This window comes from Zosterops lateralis, assembly GCF_965231275.1.
Source record: "Zosterops lateralis genome assembly, chromosome: 10".
Lineage (NCBI taxonomy): Eukaryota > Metazoa > Chordata > Aves > Passeriformes > Zosteropidae > Zosterops > Zosterops lateralis.
The window spans coordinates 13,497,850-13,517,363 of NC_139770.1; the positions used below are offsets into that span (position 1 = coordinate 13,497,850).

General features: G+C 51.1%; 1 protein-coding gene across 1 annotated transcript in view; it reads left to right on the top strand.

Annotated features, from left to right (window-relative positions):
* Nucleotides 1–2,218, top strand: part of ZIC4 (Zic family member 4) — a gene marked incomplete at its 3' end in the record, with an annotated part of 6,120 nt that extends 3,902 nt beyond the window's left edge. The window contains exon 2 of the mRNA XM_083868258.1: nucleotides 1,806–2,218. Within this exon, the coding sequence (XP_083724384.1) occupies nucleotides 1,806–2,218 (413 nt within the window). The remainder of the gene's footprint in view (nucleotides 1–1,805) is intronic.
* Between the last annotated feature and the right edge of the window lie 17,296 nt (nucleotides 2,219–19,514).

Sequence of the window (19,514 nt, forward strand, 5' to 3'; positions counted from 1 at the left end):
AAGCGAAGTTGAACATTTTTCAACTCGGCAAAGCGCAGTGCGGCGCAGCCCGCTTTTACCTGAATGGAACTCGCTTTGCACAAGCAGAGTGCTTATGAGGATGGCTTTCCCTGGGGTCTCCTAACTTACTGCTTGCTTGTACTACACTAATATCCTTGATTTGTTGTCTCAACTTAGATGCTGAAGGTCAAATTATTTCCTTACGTGGGACTCTAATTAGATTATAGGCGGGCGTGTGTCTATGCATATGCACCGCTGTATGTCGACAGGATTTGGTTACAGAATCCGCATCGTTTTGTGAGAGACCTTATTTTTAACCTTTTCCCTCCCTTCCCTCCAACGCCAGGTATTTAGCCATCCTCTGTGCAAACGTTAGCGGTGCAGGATGTCAGTGCTCCTCATTGACTATTACAGTGCGGAAAGGGCATACTTTAAACGCGGAACCATGAGCCTTTCCCACCCACCTTGCATAAAGTGCATTCATGTGAAATATTTGGAATGCCTTCCTTTATTTGCCTCTGCTCGCAGCCGAGCCCGATGTAGGCTGAGTCTCTCCTAAATTTAATCATGACGAATTGAGAGGGAAAAAAATAAAAAACGACAACCACAAACGCACAACCCAAGAAATTAAAAAAACCCAAAAGCAAAACAAACACACAAAACCAAATATTGGAAGTCCTTTTGGCTACATGCGCCATGATGGTGAACACAGTTGCTTTGTTTGCACTTCACGTTAAGGTTAGGCCGTGTATTTTTGTGGAGCCCTCTCCGCCCTGATATTTTTTGCCTTTTGACAGATGAGGAGGGTATTTTCATAGTCGATTGGTACAGAACCTGGGTACCCCTTGGTTTTGCAGTTTGCTATTGTCAGCGACAATAATGCCGCCAGCATTTCATCTTGCATCTGGTGTGGCGCGTTTCCTTGAAAACCTCCTGTGTATCGCCTACCACGCCAGGTCCACACCATTCCAGGTTAAACTTCCACATGACTCCAGCAACACGGTTGTATTTCTATTGTACGTAACATCACTTATTATATGATCAGACAATTTAATCCCGATTGCAATTCCTTCAGTGACTGTGTAGGTTGAAATGAAAGGGAATCCTACCCTCGCGACAGTGCCGTGCGCTGGCCTAGTCATCCTTCTGCTGAATCTTTATCGTTTCTCCCCCCACAATCAGTGTCTTTCTGAAATATTTCGTACTTTAGCTTACGGTATCAGCAGGCTGGGGAGCAGGGGAAGGAAGGGGATGTGGATCTTCCATGGCATTATAATCAGGGCAAGTATGAGATGAATTAAATATGATCTAGCCAGGTTATGAAAAATATTTTCACGTGCCTGGGGGACTGTGAGAAATGTATTTAACGTAAAAGCCTTCGAAGGGATAAATCACTGACCGCTCTTTCTGCAGGACTTCGGAATCTGCGGGGACAGCACAAGTTTGCTCGGAACGAGCAGTTCTCCTCTAAGTTTTCCTTGTGTCGGAGCTTTGTCTTTTGCACAGACCCCCACGATGACACACACTCGGGGCAGGGGAAGGAGAAGGAGAAGCTGGCCGGGCAGGGGCTCTGCATGCGGAGCCGGCCGCGCAGCCGGGTGGGCACGGAGCGGCGGCTCCGGGGGACGCTGGCGGGGCCCGCGGGGAAGGGCAGAGCTAGTGAGAGGAGATCCCGCGGGGAGAGGAGCCGCGGCAGGGCCGGAGACAGGGGCTCGGGGAGGCTCTGGGCTGTGGGGGTGAGGGATGCACTGCTCCCGGCCCCGCCGCCGCCGCTAATGGCTGTGCTCGCCCATTGCCTCCTGCAGGGGAGAAGCCGTTCAAATGTGAATTCGAGGGCTGTGACAGGCGCTTCGCCAACAGCAGCGACAGGAAGAAGCACTCGCATGTCCACACCAGCGACAAGCCCTACAACTGCAAAGTGAGAGGCTGCGACAAGTCCTACACCCACCCCAGCTCCCTGAGAAAACACATGAAAGTGCACTGCAAATCCCCTCCTCCCAGCTCCGGCTACGAGTCCTCCACGCCCTCCTTGGTGTCCCCCTCCTCGGACTCCGGCCGTGAGCCCCCCGCCTCCTGCTCGCACGCCGAGCCCTCCGCGCCCGCGCAGCCCGCCGCCAACCTGAGCGAATGGTACGTGTGTCAAGGCGCGGGGCCCCGCGGCCCCCCCGGGGCCTCCCCGCCGCCGCGCCGCCCCGCCGAGCCCCGGCCCCGCTGCTAGGGGCACGCCGAGAGCGGCCCGGCCCGGCCCGGCCCGGTACGGCCGGCACGGGGAGCGCCGAGCGGGCACGGGGGAGCCGAGCGGGAGCGGCAGCGAGCGGCGCTTGGCGGAGGGAGCGAGGCTGCGGGTGGGCCCTGCCCGTGCCCCCGGCACCGCGCACACGGGAGGGCCGCGCTCGCCTCGGCCGGGGCGCTGCCGCCTCCTCCCGCCGTGCCACACAGCCCGCTCTGGCCGCCCTGCTCCAGTCTGTTTACATGCCAGCTGATTTGCATTCCCTTTCCTTATCCCTGTCCTCTTCCCTTCCTTTCCCTTCCCCTTCCCCTTCCTCTTCCCGTTTTCCTTTCCCCTTCCCTTCAGTGGTTTCATACAGATTTTCTCTGTACAGGTTTTCTCTTGTCGACAGTACTGTGTGCTGCACTGTTGTGTTCGCCCACGATTTTCTGTGAGAGTGTGGTTTTTAAAAGAAATATATATATATATATATATATAAACTATTATTTGTTACCAATTTGTACAAAATGGATCCATTAAATTTTTTGATTAATTAACCCGTTCGATTGACGTTTCTGTAAATAATCTCCTTACTTTTCCCTCTTTCGGTATATAAATACATATATATATATTTCCTCCCCCCACCCAGTAGTCGCTAATAAAGAAAGGCCCAGGGGGGTGCGATGATTGACTGTCCATTTTAGCTCCCACTGGTAATGACTTCTAATACCTAAACATCCCGTCCCCACCCAGAGCGCGGCTCCTGTTGAACCGTGGGCGCTGGAGCTCCCGGGGGGGCGGTTCTGGCGGGGCGGGGGGAGACCGCTGTGTGACGTCAGTGGCAGGGCGGGGGCCGGGCAGCCCCCGGCAGCGCGGGGACCCGGGGCCGCTGCTCCACGGCTCTGCCCTGCCAACAGCCCCGAGGAGAAACCAACCGCTCCCACAACGCGCCTTTAGCGTCTCCATCCTGTCCCAGAGTCTCAGACCTACAGGGTTCACTGCACCGGTTCAGAGAAAGAAAGGAGGGGGGGTAAAAAAAAATAAACAAACCCCAAAATAAATAAACAAACCTCTCCACTGGGGTAGCTTGAAACTACCGAATGGTGCCGTTTTAATTACTTTAATGATGTTTAAGAATAGCAGATAGTATAGGCAAATAAATAGCATAGGCTGCTGGAAAGGGTTTCTATGGCTTGCGGAGAGCAGACAGAAGGCTGCTGTAAGCGCATCCTCTCGTGTCTGACGGATCACCTCCGCACCCAGGTGACTGGGGTTGCTGTGTGTGTACAGCTGTACGCGCACGCACATACACACGTGTGTGTTGATACCCAGAAATATAAAAACGACAGAAAAATAAATAGCTGGTCAGTGATTAAAAACAACCCAATGCCCATTGCCTTCCTTACTTGTACACCCGTATTTTTCTCCCAAGGCACCAAATCGGCGTTCCTTTCCTTTCATTCGCTCAAACTCAACAATTTTTGTATTTAAACACCACGGATAGTGACAACAGCATGTCGCTAACGGTAATACACTTAGGGAATCAGCTAGGTGAGAGCAATGTGTGAAAGAGGAACCTAAACAGGGGACAGTTGTGCCCCTCTGCAGCCCCCGAAAACTTGTGGCATGGAAATCGAGAAGTCCAGAAGCCAGATGCGGGTAGGGAGGATGTTTCCATCATGTCCTGAGATCTGTTTATTTCTTTATTTCTCTATTTACAGCAGTATTTGGTTGTGCAGGCTAATCACCTTTAATTTTTCATTTGCTTGTTACAGATGTCTACCCCGTTGCTCTCAAGGTAATCTAGACAGACGCAGCTGAAAGCCTGAATCTTATGCCTTAGACATCAAAGCAAGCTCGCACAAAGAAGTATTTCTTCACAACGGTGAATCTTCATGGTAAGTTAGGATTTCTATGGCAATAGGCAAGTCATACTTAAATAGTGAAAGGCAAAGTCTGGAGCCCGTCCAGTCTTTTCATTAAGGACATAATATTTACGTCTAACAGGCCCTTTTTCTTGTGTATACAAGTATATATTTTTGTTTGACGCGAACTAAATCATTTTCATTTAATTTCCGGTAAACAAAACCCACGCGAACAGGGCACTTGTTCCAGACCATAATAAAAATGGATAAGACTGTCAGGAAGAAAAGGCCCGCTTGAACCGTCGCCTCAGCTCACTTTTGTTTCTGCTTTCTGCCAGGATCAGAGAATGCATTTGGGATTTGAGGGCGAGTTTCTAAAGGCAAGGAAATGGTTTTTAAGGGGGGAAAGAAAAGGAGAAAGGTCTAATCAAGCTCGGGTTGTTCAAAGGGCCTGATTTTGGGGTTGAAAGTGTGAGTTTTATGGTGCATCAGCATGCCACGTTAGGATCGCTATGGTAATGAGGAGAGCAATAGCAAGCGGCCTTCAAAGGAGGCACACTCCATTTGAGACAGTCTATTAAGATACATTTGCACTGACCTTTGGTTTCATGCTAGCTTAATACACTCAATCTGCTCCCCGCTAGAGATAGACTTCCTCCACCTAATGCACTTCGGCGGAGCCGGGCTTTGCTGGGCTTTGCCCTCCCCCCGAGGCGGGCTCCGTTCCGACGCTGTAACCCCCGTCTCCTTCTCCCCAAAAAGGGACTGCCAGCCCCCCAAGCTCTGCGGCAGCTCCCGTCCGCTGTCCCCAGCCTTTCTGACCGCCTTCCAGCAGCAAAACTGGCCACAAAGCCCGAGAATTGTTTCCCTTTCCTCCCCACCAAACGTGAGAGGGGAAGATAGGATGGAGACTGGAAGATCTCCTCCTTGGGCTGCCTCTGTCTCAGGGAGTAGGTGTCCCGATGGAAGGCCCCCAGGACCCGGAAAGCGGGGTGAGGTCCGGGGGGGAATGGCCGTACCCCCTTCCCGCTCCGCCCGGCCCCGCTGTCGCTGCTCGGCAGCGAGCGGAGGCTCCGCGGTGCGGGGGAACTTGACACCCGCATGGCCGGGGCCATGGGCGCTGGGCCATGGGCCCGGGAAAGTTAGAAGTCCATGTTCCAGTAATTGTCTTGTTGTTTATTTTATCCAAGTACCCTAGTGAATAGGGGAAAAATAAACACGGGGGAAAAAAATTCAAACAGTTGAGTCGTCTTTAGTGCCAGCCCTTGTGGTTGAATAAAAAGGATGGTCCAATTTCTATTGAGCTGAGAAATCTTTGAAGTGGGAGTTATTATCTGAGAAATTCCTGCTCGTCGTCCTAACAACGCTGATGAAACGTAAAAGGTTCTTTGTCAGCGATTTGTTCTCCTCTCTGTCAAACTCACCCTGCCCGTTAGCTTTAAACCGTTTCTAAAGAGATAAAATCAAACTTTTAAAGATAACTTTAGGGGCCCAGAGGGTGCAGAAAATACCAAACTATCGAATCCTGTGTATAGGCATACATCTGGATATATGTGGCTGTGTCTGCGTGAAACTCTGACTGTGTACAGATGTCCATAGATGTCTGTATGACCTTACAGTTCGAAAGTTGAAATTATGTCCATTGTTTTTGCATTTCATCCTCCAAACTTTTCCGTCTAATAAATTATTCCTACACACACTCTGCACAGAATGCGATTCTTGGGCGAAGGCAGAAATGTTGGGTTTCATTAACACCACTTTGTGACCAACAAATGTTTTCATTCCAGTAGAGTGAAAGCAAGAGCGTAGACATAGAGTAAATTCTTTGATCATTTAACAGTCCGAATACCTATCAAGCATGTATATAGTGCAATGTATCGAAGTTGTTAACGCATTCAAAGTGATGGCTTCCATATGCTCTCATGTTTTATTGTCTGTACGTGTAAGGATAGTCGAACTGCATCCCTTTTGTATCTTCATTTTATAAACATAACGGTGTTGTACTGAAATGATTCCTTGATCAAGTTTTATTTAGTAGTTTCTCATTGGATATCATGCAATGCCCTGTTCGGAATATGAATTCCTTGAAGTTGTAACTCATCAGTGTACTTCTGTTTTAGTTGTTAAAGAATTATCTGAGCCCAATCCTGCCATTCTAAGCCAAACCATTAATTTAATGGAACCTTTTCTGAGTAAAGACAGAGTCAAATTAGAGTGGAGTGGGTATTACTATTATTGTTATTATTTTTTTGTCTTGTCATATTTATGGGATAATCTAGCACATCCTTTGTGAACTGTACAGAGAAGAAGCCTCTGAAAAATGTAGCTTGCAGAAAAACATTTACAATGTTGGTATGCTGTATCTCTTTCCAGACTTCTTATATTCCTTGTTTTGCTTTATCACATGTTTGGCAATGAAGGAATGTTCTGTTGTGTGCTTGAACATACTATTTATTTTTAATATTTGGGATTTTTTTTTACAATAAATATTTATAAGTATTTCATTTCTATGGCTATTTTTACAAATGTGCACTTTTAAAATATGTGTTTGTACTGATAATACCGAGCCATTCCTAAAACACTGTGTAATCAATCTTCTCTTTCTGTTGGTTTTTATATTAGTTGAAAAAAATTTTTGCCCAAACCTATGTACTATTAATGTGGTGTACAATCAAGTATTAACGAGTGGGGTTTTTTGTTGGTCTTTAACCTTTTTTAATGTTAATCGTTTTAGGTTGGCATTTCCATTAAAATAACAAAACAAAACAAACCCCTTCTTTGGCTTCATTTCTGAGACACCATTTTTCAGATCGCAGACTTCAAACCAATCGTACTTTAGGCATTGCCCAAGGTGCGAGGTGCGCAAACAGAGCCCGGTGTCACCCAGGTGTCCCCCTGTCCCTCTGGGGGGTGGCTGCCTGTCCCGGTCACTCCGCAGTGACAGCCCGGCTCCCCACGGGCACTGTGCGACCCTGGGGACACTAACACTGGGATCCTGGGCACCGACACTCGGGGGATTGCCCTGAGTTTCCAGCGGGGCCACCCCGAGATGCTGCTGCTCCCCTCCGCCCGGCGGGCTGTTGTTTCGCAGGATGCAAACCTTCTTTCGAAGAATTTCCTCCCCCTCCAGAACGGATCCCCGCCACAGTGAAATAAAACCTTTTTATAAGGTTCCTAAGAGGATTTAGGGCATTTTATTTCTTTCTTAAGAGAGGGGAATTCTTTCTCCAGATAAAGCAATCTCAAAGTAAGCCTCCTTTGCCTGGCGCATTCTCCTGATGGATGTGAACACGTTGCAGGGTTTGGCAGGTCCCGGGCCCGCTCGGGGCTCCCTTGGCACGACAAAGTCCAGTTCTGCTGTTTGCGGGGATGCCGCGGCCCCGGGCACACCGCGGCCGGGCCCGGCCCGCGCCTGCGCATGCGCTGCCTGCAGTCCTCTTAGAAAAGGAAAACTTGAAAGAAGTTGCCTAACACAGAGAGATGACAAAAAGTTGGCTTTAGCTGCCAGGAATATTGTCAATAGAGAATACATGTGACTACATGAAGGGAGAGAGAGAAAGAAAGAAAATAATTTAAGAAATAATAGAATTCAAGGAAAAGAAGTGAGGGAAAACATTTTTGCTGGTCTGTAAAAGACAAAAACTGGCCCATAAAGGAAAGGAGGGCTAACAGTACATGCTAATTAAAGAATACAATTCTATGGTCTATAATGATTGAGCGAAGACATGTACTTATTACACTTGACTGTCAACAAGGGAAGGAATGTCCCCTCAGACAACATGGTGAGAGACGTGTGGGCATTATTAGTGGTCCTTTTATAGACATTGCCTTTTCTTTCTCAATACTGACAAACCATTTTGGAGGGAACCATCCCCTGTTGCTTCCTATCATCGATCCCCATGCAAGGCCCTGCATTGTGCAAGTGCATTAATTAAAGACCATTCATTTAACAAAAGCACATTGTATGTTCAGGAAAGGAAGATTAGAAATATGAATCAGTAACCGAGACCCGTTTCCGCCACCTTACCGGGAGGAGCGGAGGGGAAGGAGGCGCAGCTTGCGGCTAAACCCTCTGCACCTCCCGGACGGAGCGGGGCTCAGCTCTGGGTTGGCTTTTTGGGACAGAAATCCTGAAACTGATGACAATCGAAAACAACAACAACAGCAAAAAAAAAAGGTTGTCAAGTGTCTCTGTGGGTGCCAGATTGCCCGACCCCGCTCGGCGCCTGGCCAGCAGCCGCTCCAAGGGGCCGCCCAGCCCGGCCCGGCTCGCTCCGGTTCCCTTCCCTTCCCGGGGCCGGGCCCCCACCCGGGAGCGGCCGTGGCCGGGGCTGGGGTGGCTGTGCACACACGTCCCCACGCACATTTGTTATGTCAATGGGTTTTCTCCAGCTGCACCGGGGCACGGACCTGCGTCCATCCCTCCCCACCCCTGCGCTGCCCACATTTTTGCTGTCCCAAGGAAAAACCATCTGGTGGCCCAAAGCCTGTCGCGACACAAACGGGACTTATCGTGAGGAGGTAGAAGGAATAGGCAGGGAGAAGGAGGTTAGGAGGGAGCGGGGGAAGGACGCAAGACGGATTCCCAGTATCACCCACATGACTTGCTAAGCGGCTCCAGCTCCTCTAAAACCTCTGGGCCATATGTTAGTTTATTTACACCCTTTGTCTTTTCGTGTGTCGCCTCGTGAAATAATATTCCTGGGATATAAATGAAAGTAAGCTACAGTAAACAAACAAGGGCAGCGCCTGCTAAAGCGATATGTAACATTTCTGAGTTTCCAACAGAGTATGTCGTTCCCATGGTTATAATGGGGCCAGGATAGCAATTAAAGCTTTTAGCTAAAACCCCTAGATTTTTAATGCTGAATGACACGTTGACTCCATTTTCTCATAGATGATTCAGAGTTTTTTTGCAGGATTACACTATGGGAGGGGAAGGAGGGGGAAGGACAAAAGTCACGGCAAAAGCAATTCTTTAACAGTTAAAAAAAATGGCACAACAGACTAAGGTGTTCTTAATGATGGTAACATGTCAGAGAAACCTCTGCAACTTCTCATGAGGCTGACTTTATTCTCAACTTGTTCTCCATTTGGATGCACCCCGCTCGGAGGCCAGGACCCCTCTGGCTCCCCTGGATCAGACACCGAGACCCCGCGGAGCTGCGGAGGGTGCGGGCAGCAGCTCCCGCCTTTCAAAATCCCTGCATCAACTTCGTTTTCTTCTTCGTCATGAGGCAGCCAACCTCATGGCCGGGCCGGAGCCCACCGGTCTACAAGAAAACCTTTTTCCTAAAATAAATAGGGCGCTCCAACAGATCGGTAGGTTTTTTTTCTTTCCCTCTCGCCAATGTTACCCAGAGGATCGGCTCTATATTGCCGCAAAACCCATCCCCGGGTCCTTGCGGGTTGTCTGGAGCGGGGAGGCCACCCCGGGGGGCCGTGCTGAGCCCCGGGCAGCGGGAGCCGGGCTGAGCCCTGCGGGCTGTGCCGCCCACCCGGGCTGGGGAGGCCCCGGGACGGCGCTGCCCTCGGCAGCAGCTCCCTCCTGCCTCCCGTGCCCCGCTGTGCCCCCGAGGGTACCCGACACAGAGAGCCCTGGAAATCAGACAAAAGCGCGGGCACCACCACTCCCCATCATCCCCCCAACTGTTTCGGGAAGACACACAGAAAAATTAGTCTTCAACTTTTGACCAGTTGCTGGTCCAGGTTGCTGACTTAAATTATTCCTTTGCCCTGGGTGGGGGCAACAGTTTAGCGATGTGAGCTCCGTGCTCCACCGCCCGCTCCCGGGAGCGGCAGCAAACAGGGTGAGGCTGAAGTTGGGCACAGCCGGGCTGCCCGCAGCCCTCCCTCCTCCCTCGTCACGGGGAGTCCCGGAGTGGGGAGTCAAAGGGAGGTTTCAAGGGGGGAGGTTTTGTTATCCCTACCTGAGGACAGATTAATCCTCGCATATACTTGATAAAGATGAAGATCTTGCTGGGAGGAAGAGGGGAAAAAACCGGGTAGGAAAAGAAAGGAATCACTGGATTTTTATTGTCTAGAAAACAGGCCACCTTAAAAAACCTGTTGTAGAAATACAGAGAGTCCTTTAAGTGTGAAATATCATTTCATTGTAAATAGTCAAAAAAGAGTCGGTAATCCAACTTCCGGAAACTGTTCTGAATTATTTCAGCAGACTCTTTTAAAAGAGGATTAGCAGGGCTTTAGGGGCAAAATCCTTCTGTTTTATTCAATCTCTGATTTTATGTTATAATTACTAGATGTAAAGACTCGCGAATTAGTATGCAGGCGTCGTTCAGACATTATGCAGGTGCTATTCTAATCATTCAGCTTTTTAATTAAGGAACGAGGTAAGAAAACAGAACCATAAAAACACTTTTGTGAGAGCTGAGAAAATCGTGAGCGACTGCATGAATAAAGCCTTTATACCTTATCCTGACAGGTCAGACACCAATTGCCTGACTTACGACCTTTTCTTGCTGAAACAATGGTTAACAGCTTTCTCACCTTGTTCCCATTATAGCTTTTATTCTCGCAGAGAATTTATGGAAATGGCCCTAAAATGCTTACACTAAAGAGGGAGATGCAAAAAGGTATTGCAATTTTAATTGGTGCGTGTCGCGTACAAAGATACTTTAATTCGGGGCGTTCGGGAATTGAGGCACTCGGCTCGGCACGAGGATTTGGGTACATCGAAACGGTTCGAAGAATAAAATTCTCCTTCAGGAGAGGAGGGGACACAAACAAACAAACAAACAAAAAAGCCACCCAAAGTTGCCGGAGTGCCCGGACGGCCGCCGCGGCTGGGACGGCGCCGGGTCCCCCTTTGTTCAGCGCATCAGAAGGCGTCGTGTTCCTCGGTCCCGCGATGCAAACTTAAAGCCTTTGTGGGGCTTTGTTATTATTATTTAATTTCTTTCCCTTGCCTTCCTCCTCTCCCCTCCTCTCCACCCTCCCCACGCCTGGCACGGCTGCATCACGTGTATTAACATATGAATGAAACAAGCAGAGCCAATGCACTTAAGGTAATACCTATGCTCCGTTCTCGCCTGATTATCTTTTTATAGAAAGTTACATTAACTAATGACATTTACATAAATATGAATAATTAGTAAGGTAAGTAATTCTGCTCCGACGGGGGAAGGCGGAGTGGGGAAGAGCCTGAGACCTGAGCCCAATTTTCGTCTCCGTAGACCTGGACGCTGCTTCGCCCTGGCACTGGACAGGAGGCATGGAGTCCTCCGAGGGGAGGAGGAGAACTGTCACGTTTATATTGTTCTCTCTCTCTTTTTTTTTTTTTCCTTTTTTTTTTTTTCCCTAATGCGAAACTTTTCTCTTGTGCCTCTCTTTTATCTCCCCTCCAGACCTCCAGTTCTGAGCAGAGTTCAGTGGCTGTAAATGATAGGTTCCCAAAAGCATCAATCCGCGCTCCTCTAGTACTTGGCCGAGAACAATGCAAGTATTAGGATATCAGCAGCACTCGAAATGATCACGCGTTAAATTATTTTGCTTTCACGGATGAGGGGGCTTTTTTCCAATGTAAATCAAGCGCTTTAGTTATTAAGTCTGAACACTAATCTCCAACAACCTTTACATAATGTGGCAGAATGTGCCACACCACTTCGCACCTGCACTCTGAATAGAGCCGCCTTTTCAATGTAAGACACGCTTGTTGCCCCTGGGCTCCAAAGGAGTTGTGTGAATAAGTCAAGCTTTTTGAATACCCCTACTCGCTTTCTCTTCCTCCTTTGATCACAGAAAATGTCTTCTAATTTGTCCTTTTTCATTGTAACAACGTTTTCAAGTCTCTTTTTATTTTCCAAACCACATATTTATAAAGAACATAAATCGCCCCAGAAAACAAAAGTTCTCTCCTCGCCAACTGGCCGAGTAGCCTATGACTACTTTGTTATTCACAAGGAGAAGGGGAAAACAAAGTTCTCGCAAAGACTGTTGCTTCTCGAGTTTGTCCTAAACAAACGTTTAACTTTGGGACAGGACGCGGGGGGAGAAACATGTTCGTTTCCTTCAAAAATAAGGGCAGGTCCATTTGCCTTGGGGATCCGCTTGCTGCTCTCTCCAGGCTGGTGGGCAGCTGCGGTTCAACCTTCTACCGCCGATAAATGGCGAGGAGGAGGGCAGAAGGGACCGCTATCTCTCTTTGACCACTGGAGTGACTGAAGGCTCCGCCAAGTTCCTGAGCCCACCAGACAGCTCAGGGCGAAGGCAGCTGTAGCGAGCGGCTCTGCACGCATTAATTCTTAGCTGATCTGCCCACTTTAACGACCTTCGAGGAGAATGAACTCTAATTTATAAATCTGAGAAAGATGTCAAAATCAATAGGGAGCGGCACCGCTGAAAAAATCCGCTGGGCTCCTTTCTCCCATCTCCCCTACACTATTTCCCCTCCGAGGAGTGGGGCAGCGGCTGCCCCGGCACAGGGTGCGGGTGCCCGGCCCGGGGGCTCCGGGCTGCCCTGCCCGCTCCGCATCAGCTGCGGGGGCAGAGGCGAGAGCCCAGCGGGGATTCCACCCCCTGCTGCCACCTCAGCCCTTTCCTCAGACATCTCCGAGGTGCTTTGCCCGAGTGTGTGCTAAGGAGCAGTAGGTTAATGGCATTTTAGTGAAGTTGCTCTCTCTGCAGGCTAAGCCCAACCTAGGAGTTTCTCACTCCTCCTTCTCACAGACGGGTTTCCGGACGACTCTTTAACATCCCTATTCATTAGCACGTTAATCAAGGCTGTAATCCCAGCGAAGAGGTGGCTGTGCATTCCTGCCGCAGCTCAAGGCGCCTCTGGAGCGAGCACCTACCTATGTGCAGCGCCCGCTCCCCCCTCCGACGGCGCCTCCACCGAGAGGCTTTCCTTACATTACCCTAGGCTCCGGGTAAGAAAACTAACAAACCCTCCTAATACAGTTTAAAACACTTTGATGTCTTGCCAAGAAACACACTTCCTTCAAGAGACAAGTCAACATTTGTTTTTCACATTAAATGGCGTTTAGTTGCCACTGAAAAAATGATGCTGAAGGACCAGTTTTTAATTCGATGTATAACAACCGCGGGGGTCTAAGAGAAAATAACGGCGAAAGCTATAGACACAAATAACTAAATTACCAAAACGTTAGTATATCTCCTAGGTTCATTAATATGTAACAGACTCCCCAGTTAATCTCCAAAAGCCAGTGTTCCCCCTCTAAAATAGCACTCTGGGACGAATTGTACAGGAGATCAATCACTGCTAATGCAGTAAGGTTTACTGCAAGGGGGGAAAAAGCTATTTACACCTTCAAATAGAAGCTTTTGAGATTTAAGAGTAAGGGTCATACATCACCAAGAATAAATGATTATGAATTGGTAAACGCGCCCTCCAGCCATTAGCTATGCGACGCGATTTATCATTTCTGGGTGTTTTTCTTTTTAAAATCATCTGGCTGTTTGAAAAGAAAAGCATGACGGAGAAAAAAACACCGCGGGAAAGTTTGTTTTTGCATATACTATAAGTCATCAAAACATGGCTATTCAGAAATAAACGGGGTCACTTATGAACTGCTTAACGAGAGACAATAAAGCCTTTTCATTGAACGCTTTTATGACTCAGGGATCGGTGGGCTTCTCCCAGCCCAGCCTCCGGCCGTCTTTGCCTTTTTTCCTCCTTTCGTTGTGAGTTACAAACACGCGACTGTTTGTAAGAAATCATTTATTCCCAAAAAAAAAAAAAAAAAAAAAAAAAAAAAAAAAAAAAAGTTAGAAAGGTTGCCAATGTCTTTCCGTCGCCTGGTAGATATTGAACTTAAACTACAGGAGACATTTTGCCAGTTTTGAGCAATTGCCAGGCTTTATCCAAGATGGTCAGACACAGCCGTGTGAGGACTGGACGGGGAGGACCTGCCCTATAAATAAGATGGTGGGACAGGAGACCTCTTGTTCCTTGTCTCCATCAGAAAATTAAAAAAAAAAAAAAAAAAAAAAAAAAAAAAAAAAAAAAAAAAAAAAAAGGAAAAGGAAAAGGAAAAGGAAAAAAAGAGAAATAAGAGCTAGTTTGGGTGGAAAACCTTGCAGCCCATGGAAGCCAGCTCAGCCCGTCTGGCGATATCCAGATATTCTTGTGTGCGCGTAGTTGACTCTTTATTTTTTAAAAATTATTATCATTGAAACTGTTCCGCAATGCCAAGTAAACCTTTTTCCACTTAGTCTCCGCTCAGGGCGATGGGAATGTTGTTCATCAAATGAAATAATTCGTAATAAAACACACACTTCAGAGCTGGGAAAGAACGCCAGGGTGCTGCCGAAGGGCGGGGAGAGGGGAGCTGGGGACCCGGGGTGGCCGTTCCCAAGGCCGGCCAGCCCCGAGCTTGGGACGGGCACCGGGATCTGCCGTCGGGGGGACAGCCGATGGAGAGAGGGAGAGTAACAAAGGAGGTTCTGGGGGAAAAGTCACCTGCCATCTCCTCGAAACCTGCTTCACTCCATGAACAACTAAGCACCAGTCCAGGTGCGAGGGGCTGGCTGTGCACGGGGAGGACGTCGAGGGCCATCTCTCTGGAACACTCTGGACGTGGCCCTCAAAAGCGTTGGGCAGACCCTGCAGGCCTCTTGCAGAGGTGTGTTCGGACCTCTGCTCGGGAGGCCTCCGGGGAAAATACAGAGTTCCCTGAACTCTTACATCCCGCTGCCCCGGTACGTCGGGTTCCAATTGTGACAAGTGCCTGCTTTCTTAGGGTAAGAGATTTAATATATCTGGTGAAAGGGTCTGTGGCAGTGAGGCTCACAGCAGGTAAGCAGCTCTGCTAGGAGGCTTTTTAGTCCCACTTCTAACACTCTTAACATATTTGCAAGATTTGGGAATAAAGCGACTTGGTTTTAGTCTCGAGGAAGAGCTGAGATTTCTGGTTTGTTTTACAAGCTCGTTACAGGCGCATTTGGCCAACGGGCACTGTTTTATGTAAAGACAAAGACACAGAGCCCATTCTGGGAAATGGGGGCATTTAGAAAACTCTGCTCCGTGCCTTATTGTCTACTGGGTGGCTTGGGGAAAAAAACACTCAAACACAAACCCAAACTCAAGGCAGTTGCACGCGATGAGTTGCTGACTCTCCGAGTGCAAATACCTTGGAGGCGCATGGAGACATTTTTCGGGGGATGCTGTCCCCTCTCGCCTTCTGGGCATCACCTCCCAGCTCTCCCCGGTAAGCCCGAAGCGCTCCCTGCCAGCCGGGGCCAGGGCGGAGGTGGCACAGGACCCCATCTGGGGGCCACCCTGTGCCCCTCGCCCACCACAACAGCGGCCACATCGCCGTGGACCTCACTGGGGCATGGGCAAGTGTGAGCCGTGCAGAGAAGCGGGGGGACTGTGGGAACCCTCCCCGGGGGCAGCCGATGGGTGCAGAGGGGTCGAGCAGCGGCGGGCACTGCCCCGGCCTGCCCCCACCCCCGGCCCGGGCAGCCTCCCCTGCCCACGGCCAACAGCCCCGCTGCCCCTCTCTCCGACAAGAGGAGTGAGAATAAACCCGCAATTCGCCTTTGTCACAGGACAGCAAAGGGAGGCCGTTCCCCGCCTCCCCGGGGTCCCCACTGGAACGTCCACTCCTTGGTCCACCTAAGAGGGCTGGGGCACAACGCGTTTTGCTCAGAAATCCTCTTTTCTTTTAGAAGCCTGTCTCATAACGCAGAGGAAGGAAAAAAATAATAGTCTGAGATGATCTAGTTCTTTGGAATAGATGAAATTGTTTCCTTGAATATCTAATGTTGCAATTCCAGTTCGAAGTACACCCATTTCCTCTTTATTACATCATTCTGCATTTTATTTCTATGATTTTATGTTTTACTGCTGTTCCTGCAAAAGTCTATATTTTCAGCGTTATAGAAAGTCTCTGAAGATCCATAAGATTATTATTTATCTGACTTTCTGTGTCTCCGAGTGCTGTATACATTATATAATTGCCTTAAAATGTTTTCATAAATTACATTCAGAAATGTGTCATAGTAAATTACCTTTGTAATAAAATGTAAAAAATGCAAATGGCTGTTGTCTTTATTACGTTTTAAACCATTGGTTTATCTGCACTATTTCACTTGTCAGTTGCACAATATGTTGTATAAAGGGGAAGCACAGTTTGATAACAGATAGATGGAACCTCGTGTGTAATCTAGCAGGCACGTACAGTTTGGGTCATTTCCTTATCTCCCGCAGAAAAGACATTATCCCCCTCATATTTACATACTTTTCAATATTTGTCAAACAATCATAAATTATAAATTAATGAAATGTTCGACAGTCTTCAGAGATCAGGCTAATGAAGACATTTACCTTTTTGGTGATTTGGATTCTCATCTTTGTAAGTTTAATGACATTTAGACTCTCACGGTTTATTAGGCTTTATTAGATTTGTCCTTCACTCCTGCTGTCATTCAGATGTCTCTGCATAAACATCACCTGCTTCAGGTACAAGAACAAATCGTTTTCTTCCCCTGGAGCAGCAGCGACACCACGCCCGGGAGCGGGGCCCGGGGCCGGCCCAGGCCGTGCTCTGCTGTCCTCGCCCGGCCCCACGGGCCGCTGGCCACCCCGGCCGGGCTGTGAGCCCGCTCTGCGGCCAGCCCCGGGGCCGGGGGCCGCTCAGCGCCCTCCCGAGCCGAGGAACCATCTGCCTTTGGTTATGCCGGAGCCCGAGCCCAGCCCGCAGACAGGCGCGCCCGGCCCGGCCCGGCCCCTCGAGGCCACCCCTGTGGGGCTCCCAAGCGAGGCCTGGACGTGCCGGTGCCCTGAGCCAGCCCTTAGCACGTCGTTTGTTCATTTCTGCTCTTCGTGCCGGCTGCGGGTGCCGCGGGGCGCTGGGCCGGCCGTGCCCGGCCTCGCTCGGGGAGGGGAGCCGCTCTCAGGGATGGTACCTGCCCCCAGCGCCATTAGTCTGCGGAAATTAACTTGTCCCCAGAAAGGTCGGCACTCGCCCTCCTCCACCTTGGCCTGGGGAGGCACACGCCAAATCCCACGGGCCAGAGCCTGGCGCCATCTTCCCGGGAACAAAGACCCGGGGCTCCCCAGCCGCGCTGCCGCCCTCTAATCGAGTTTCCTAATTTCATTACTCCGCTGGCAAATGTCAGGAGCATGTGTTGGGGCACGCTGCCCCCGCCTCTCCGCACGGCCCGTCCCCGGGGACCTGCCCAGCGCCTCGACGGCCGGGCCGGCCCCGCGCTCCTCCCGGGCCCGAGCGGGCAGTGAGGGCTGAGCACTGCCCCACAGCCTCTGCGGGCACTGCCCCACAGCCTCTGCGGGCACTGAGGGCACTGCCCCACAGCCTCTGCGGGCACTGAGGGCTGAGCACTGCCCCACAGCCTCTGCAGGCACTGAGGGCCGAGCACTGCCCCACAGCCTCTGCAGGCACTGAGGGCCGAGCACTGCCCCACAGCCTCTGCGGTCACTGAGGGCCGGGCACTGCCCCACAGCCTCTGCGGGCACTGAGGGCACTGCCCCACAGCCTCTGCGGGCACTGAGGGCTGAGCACTGCCCCACAGCCTCTGCGGTCACTGAGGGCCGGGCACTGCCCCACAGCCTCTGCGGGCACTGAGGGCACTGCCCCACAGCCTCTGCGGGCACTGAGGGCTGAGCACTGCCCCACAGCCTCTGCGGTCACTGAGGGCCGGGCACTGCCCCACAGCCTCTGCGGGCACTGAGGGCCGGGCACTGCCCCACAGCCTCTGCGGGCACTGAGGGCACTGCCCCACAGCCTCTGCGGGCACTGAGGGCACTGCCCCACAGCCTCTGCGGGCACTGAGGGCACTGCCCCACAGCCTCTGCGGGCACTGAGGGCCGGGCCCTGCCCCACAGCCTCTGCGGGCACTGAGGGCCGGGCACTGCCCCACAACCTCTGCGGGCACTGAGGGCTGAGCACTGCCCCACAACCTCTGCGGGCACTGAGGGCTGAGCACTGCCCCACAGCCTCTGCGGGCACTGAGGGCTGAGCACTGCCCCACAACCTCTGCGGGCACTGAGGGCTGAGCACTGCCCCACAGCCTCTGCGGGCACTGAGGGCTGAGCACTGCCCCACAACCTCTGCGGGCACTGAGGGCCGGGCCCTGCCCCACAGCCTCTGCAGGCACTGAGGCCGGGCATTATCTCACAACCTCTGCGCTCCATCAGAGCTCGGCTCTAAACCTCCAGCCACGGACCTCGAACGTTATTTGCAGAGCCTTCCAAGTATTTCCAAACAACGCTTTTTAAAAACACAACGGAGAGTTATTAAAGCGCTTGTTGGTAAAGTGAGCATGTGTTCTGCAATCATCAAAAATTGATATGTACCACCAGTAAAGTAATTATGCACCATCCTGAGGATACGAGAACGGTACATTGTTAATCCACTTGCACACCCGTTGACTTGCAGCATCAGGCTGCAAATAGCTTAATTAAGTCATACACGTGGAATATAACCATATTGTTACATTGCATTACGCACACTATATCTCAATTTATTGGGACAATTAATGCCAGTGATAGACCTCGGGCGAAAAATATTAACCACAAAGCACTAAAGTTGCATTCTGGTGACATTTGTAGTACGGGAAGTAAACATTGAAAGAAGGCACAGCCTTGGAGAATTGCGAGGAGTGCCGGGGACGCCTGTGTCCCCAAGCCCGTCCTCAGCAGGCACCGGGCACCCGGAGGGAGCCACCTCCACCTTTCTCCTTTCCTTGGCTGGGCGCCGACTTGAGACAACAGTCCGAGGATCAAATCCGGAGAAATCAAATCCGAATTCTTCTTTACTTCAGGGAAGTTTGGGTTGGTTGGGAGCTCCAGGATCGGTCCTCGGAAGGTGTGAAGTCCAGAGCAAGGAGCCTCAGAGCCAGAGCGAGTTTCCCTGCAGAGCGCAGGAACTGTAACCTATCGGGGCGGGGATTGAACAACAGCGTTTCAGGGACAGCCTACGGCTGGGAGGACACACCAGCACCAATACCTTGCACACCGTAAACATGACCACATGTCCGTGTTTCCGAGGCTGCACCTGGGACTCTGGGCTGGCTCCCGGCCCAGCGCGCCCGGAGCGCGGCAGAGCCGATCCGGGTCCCCATGGGGTCGGGTCACACCGTGCCCGCAGCGTCCAGTCGGTCAGCGGCCAGAATGGGGAAGCCCGGCTGGTGACCAAGGTGGGGACGGCCACCTGCAGTGCTCAGGTCCCCGCCCTGGGACACCGTGTCCCCTCAGCCGCTCCAAACTGCGGGGCTTCCCCGTGTCTTGGTCCCTCGAGAGACCCGAGGGGTGAGGGCGACGCCAGTAGCTCTCACAGCATCCCGTAACCCCGGGCATCCCTCAAGCTCTGCCCAGGCTCCACAGCCAGGGCTGGGCAGCGCTGGGGGAGGCGGTGGGGCCTGTCCCGCGCAGAGGAAGAAGGGCCAAGGGGGCAGCTCCCAGGGGCAGCGGGGTTCTCTGTCCACATCATTTGTGT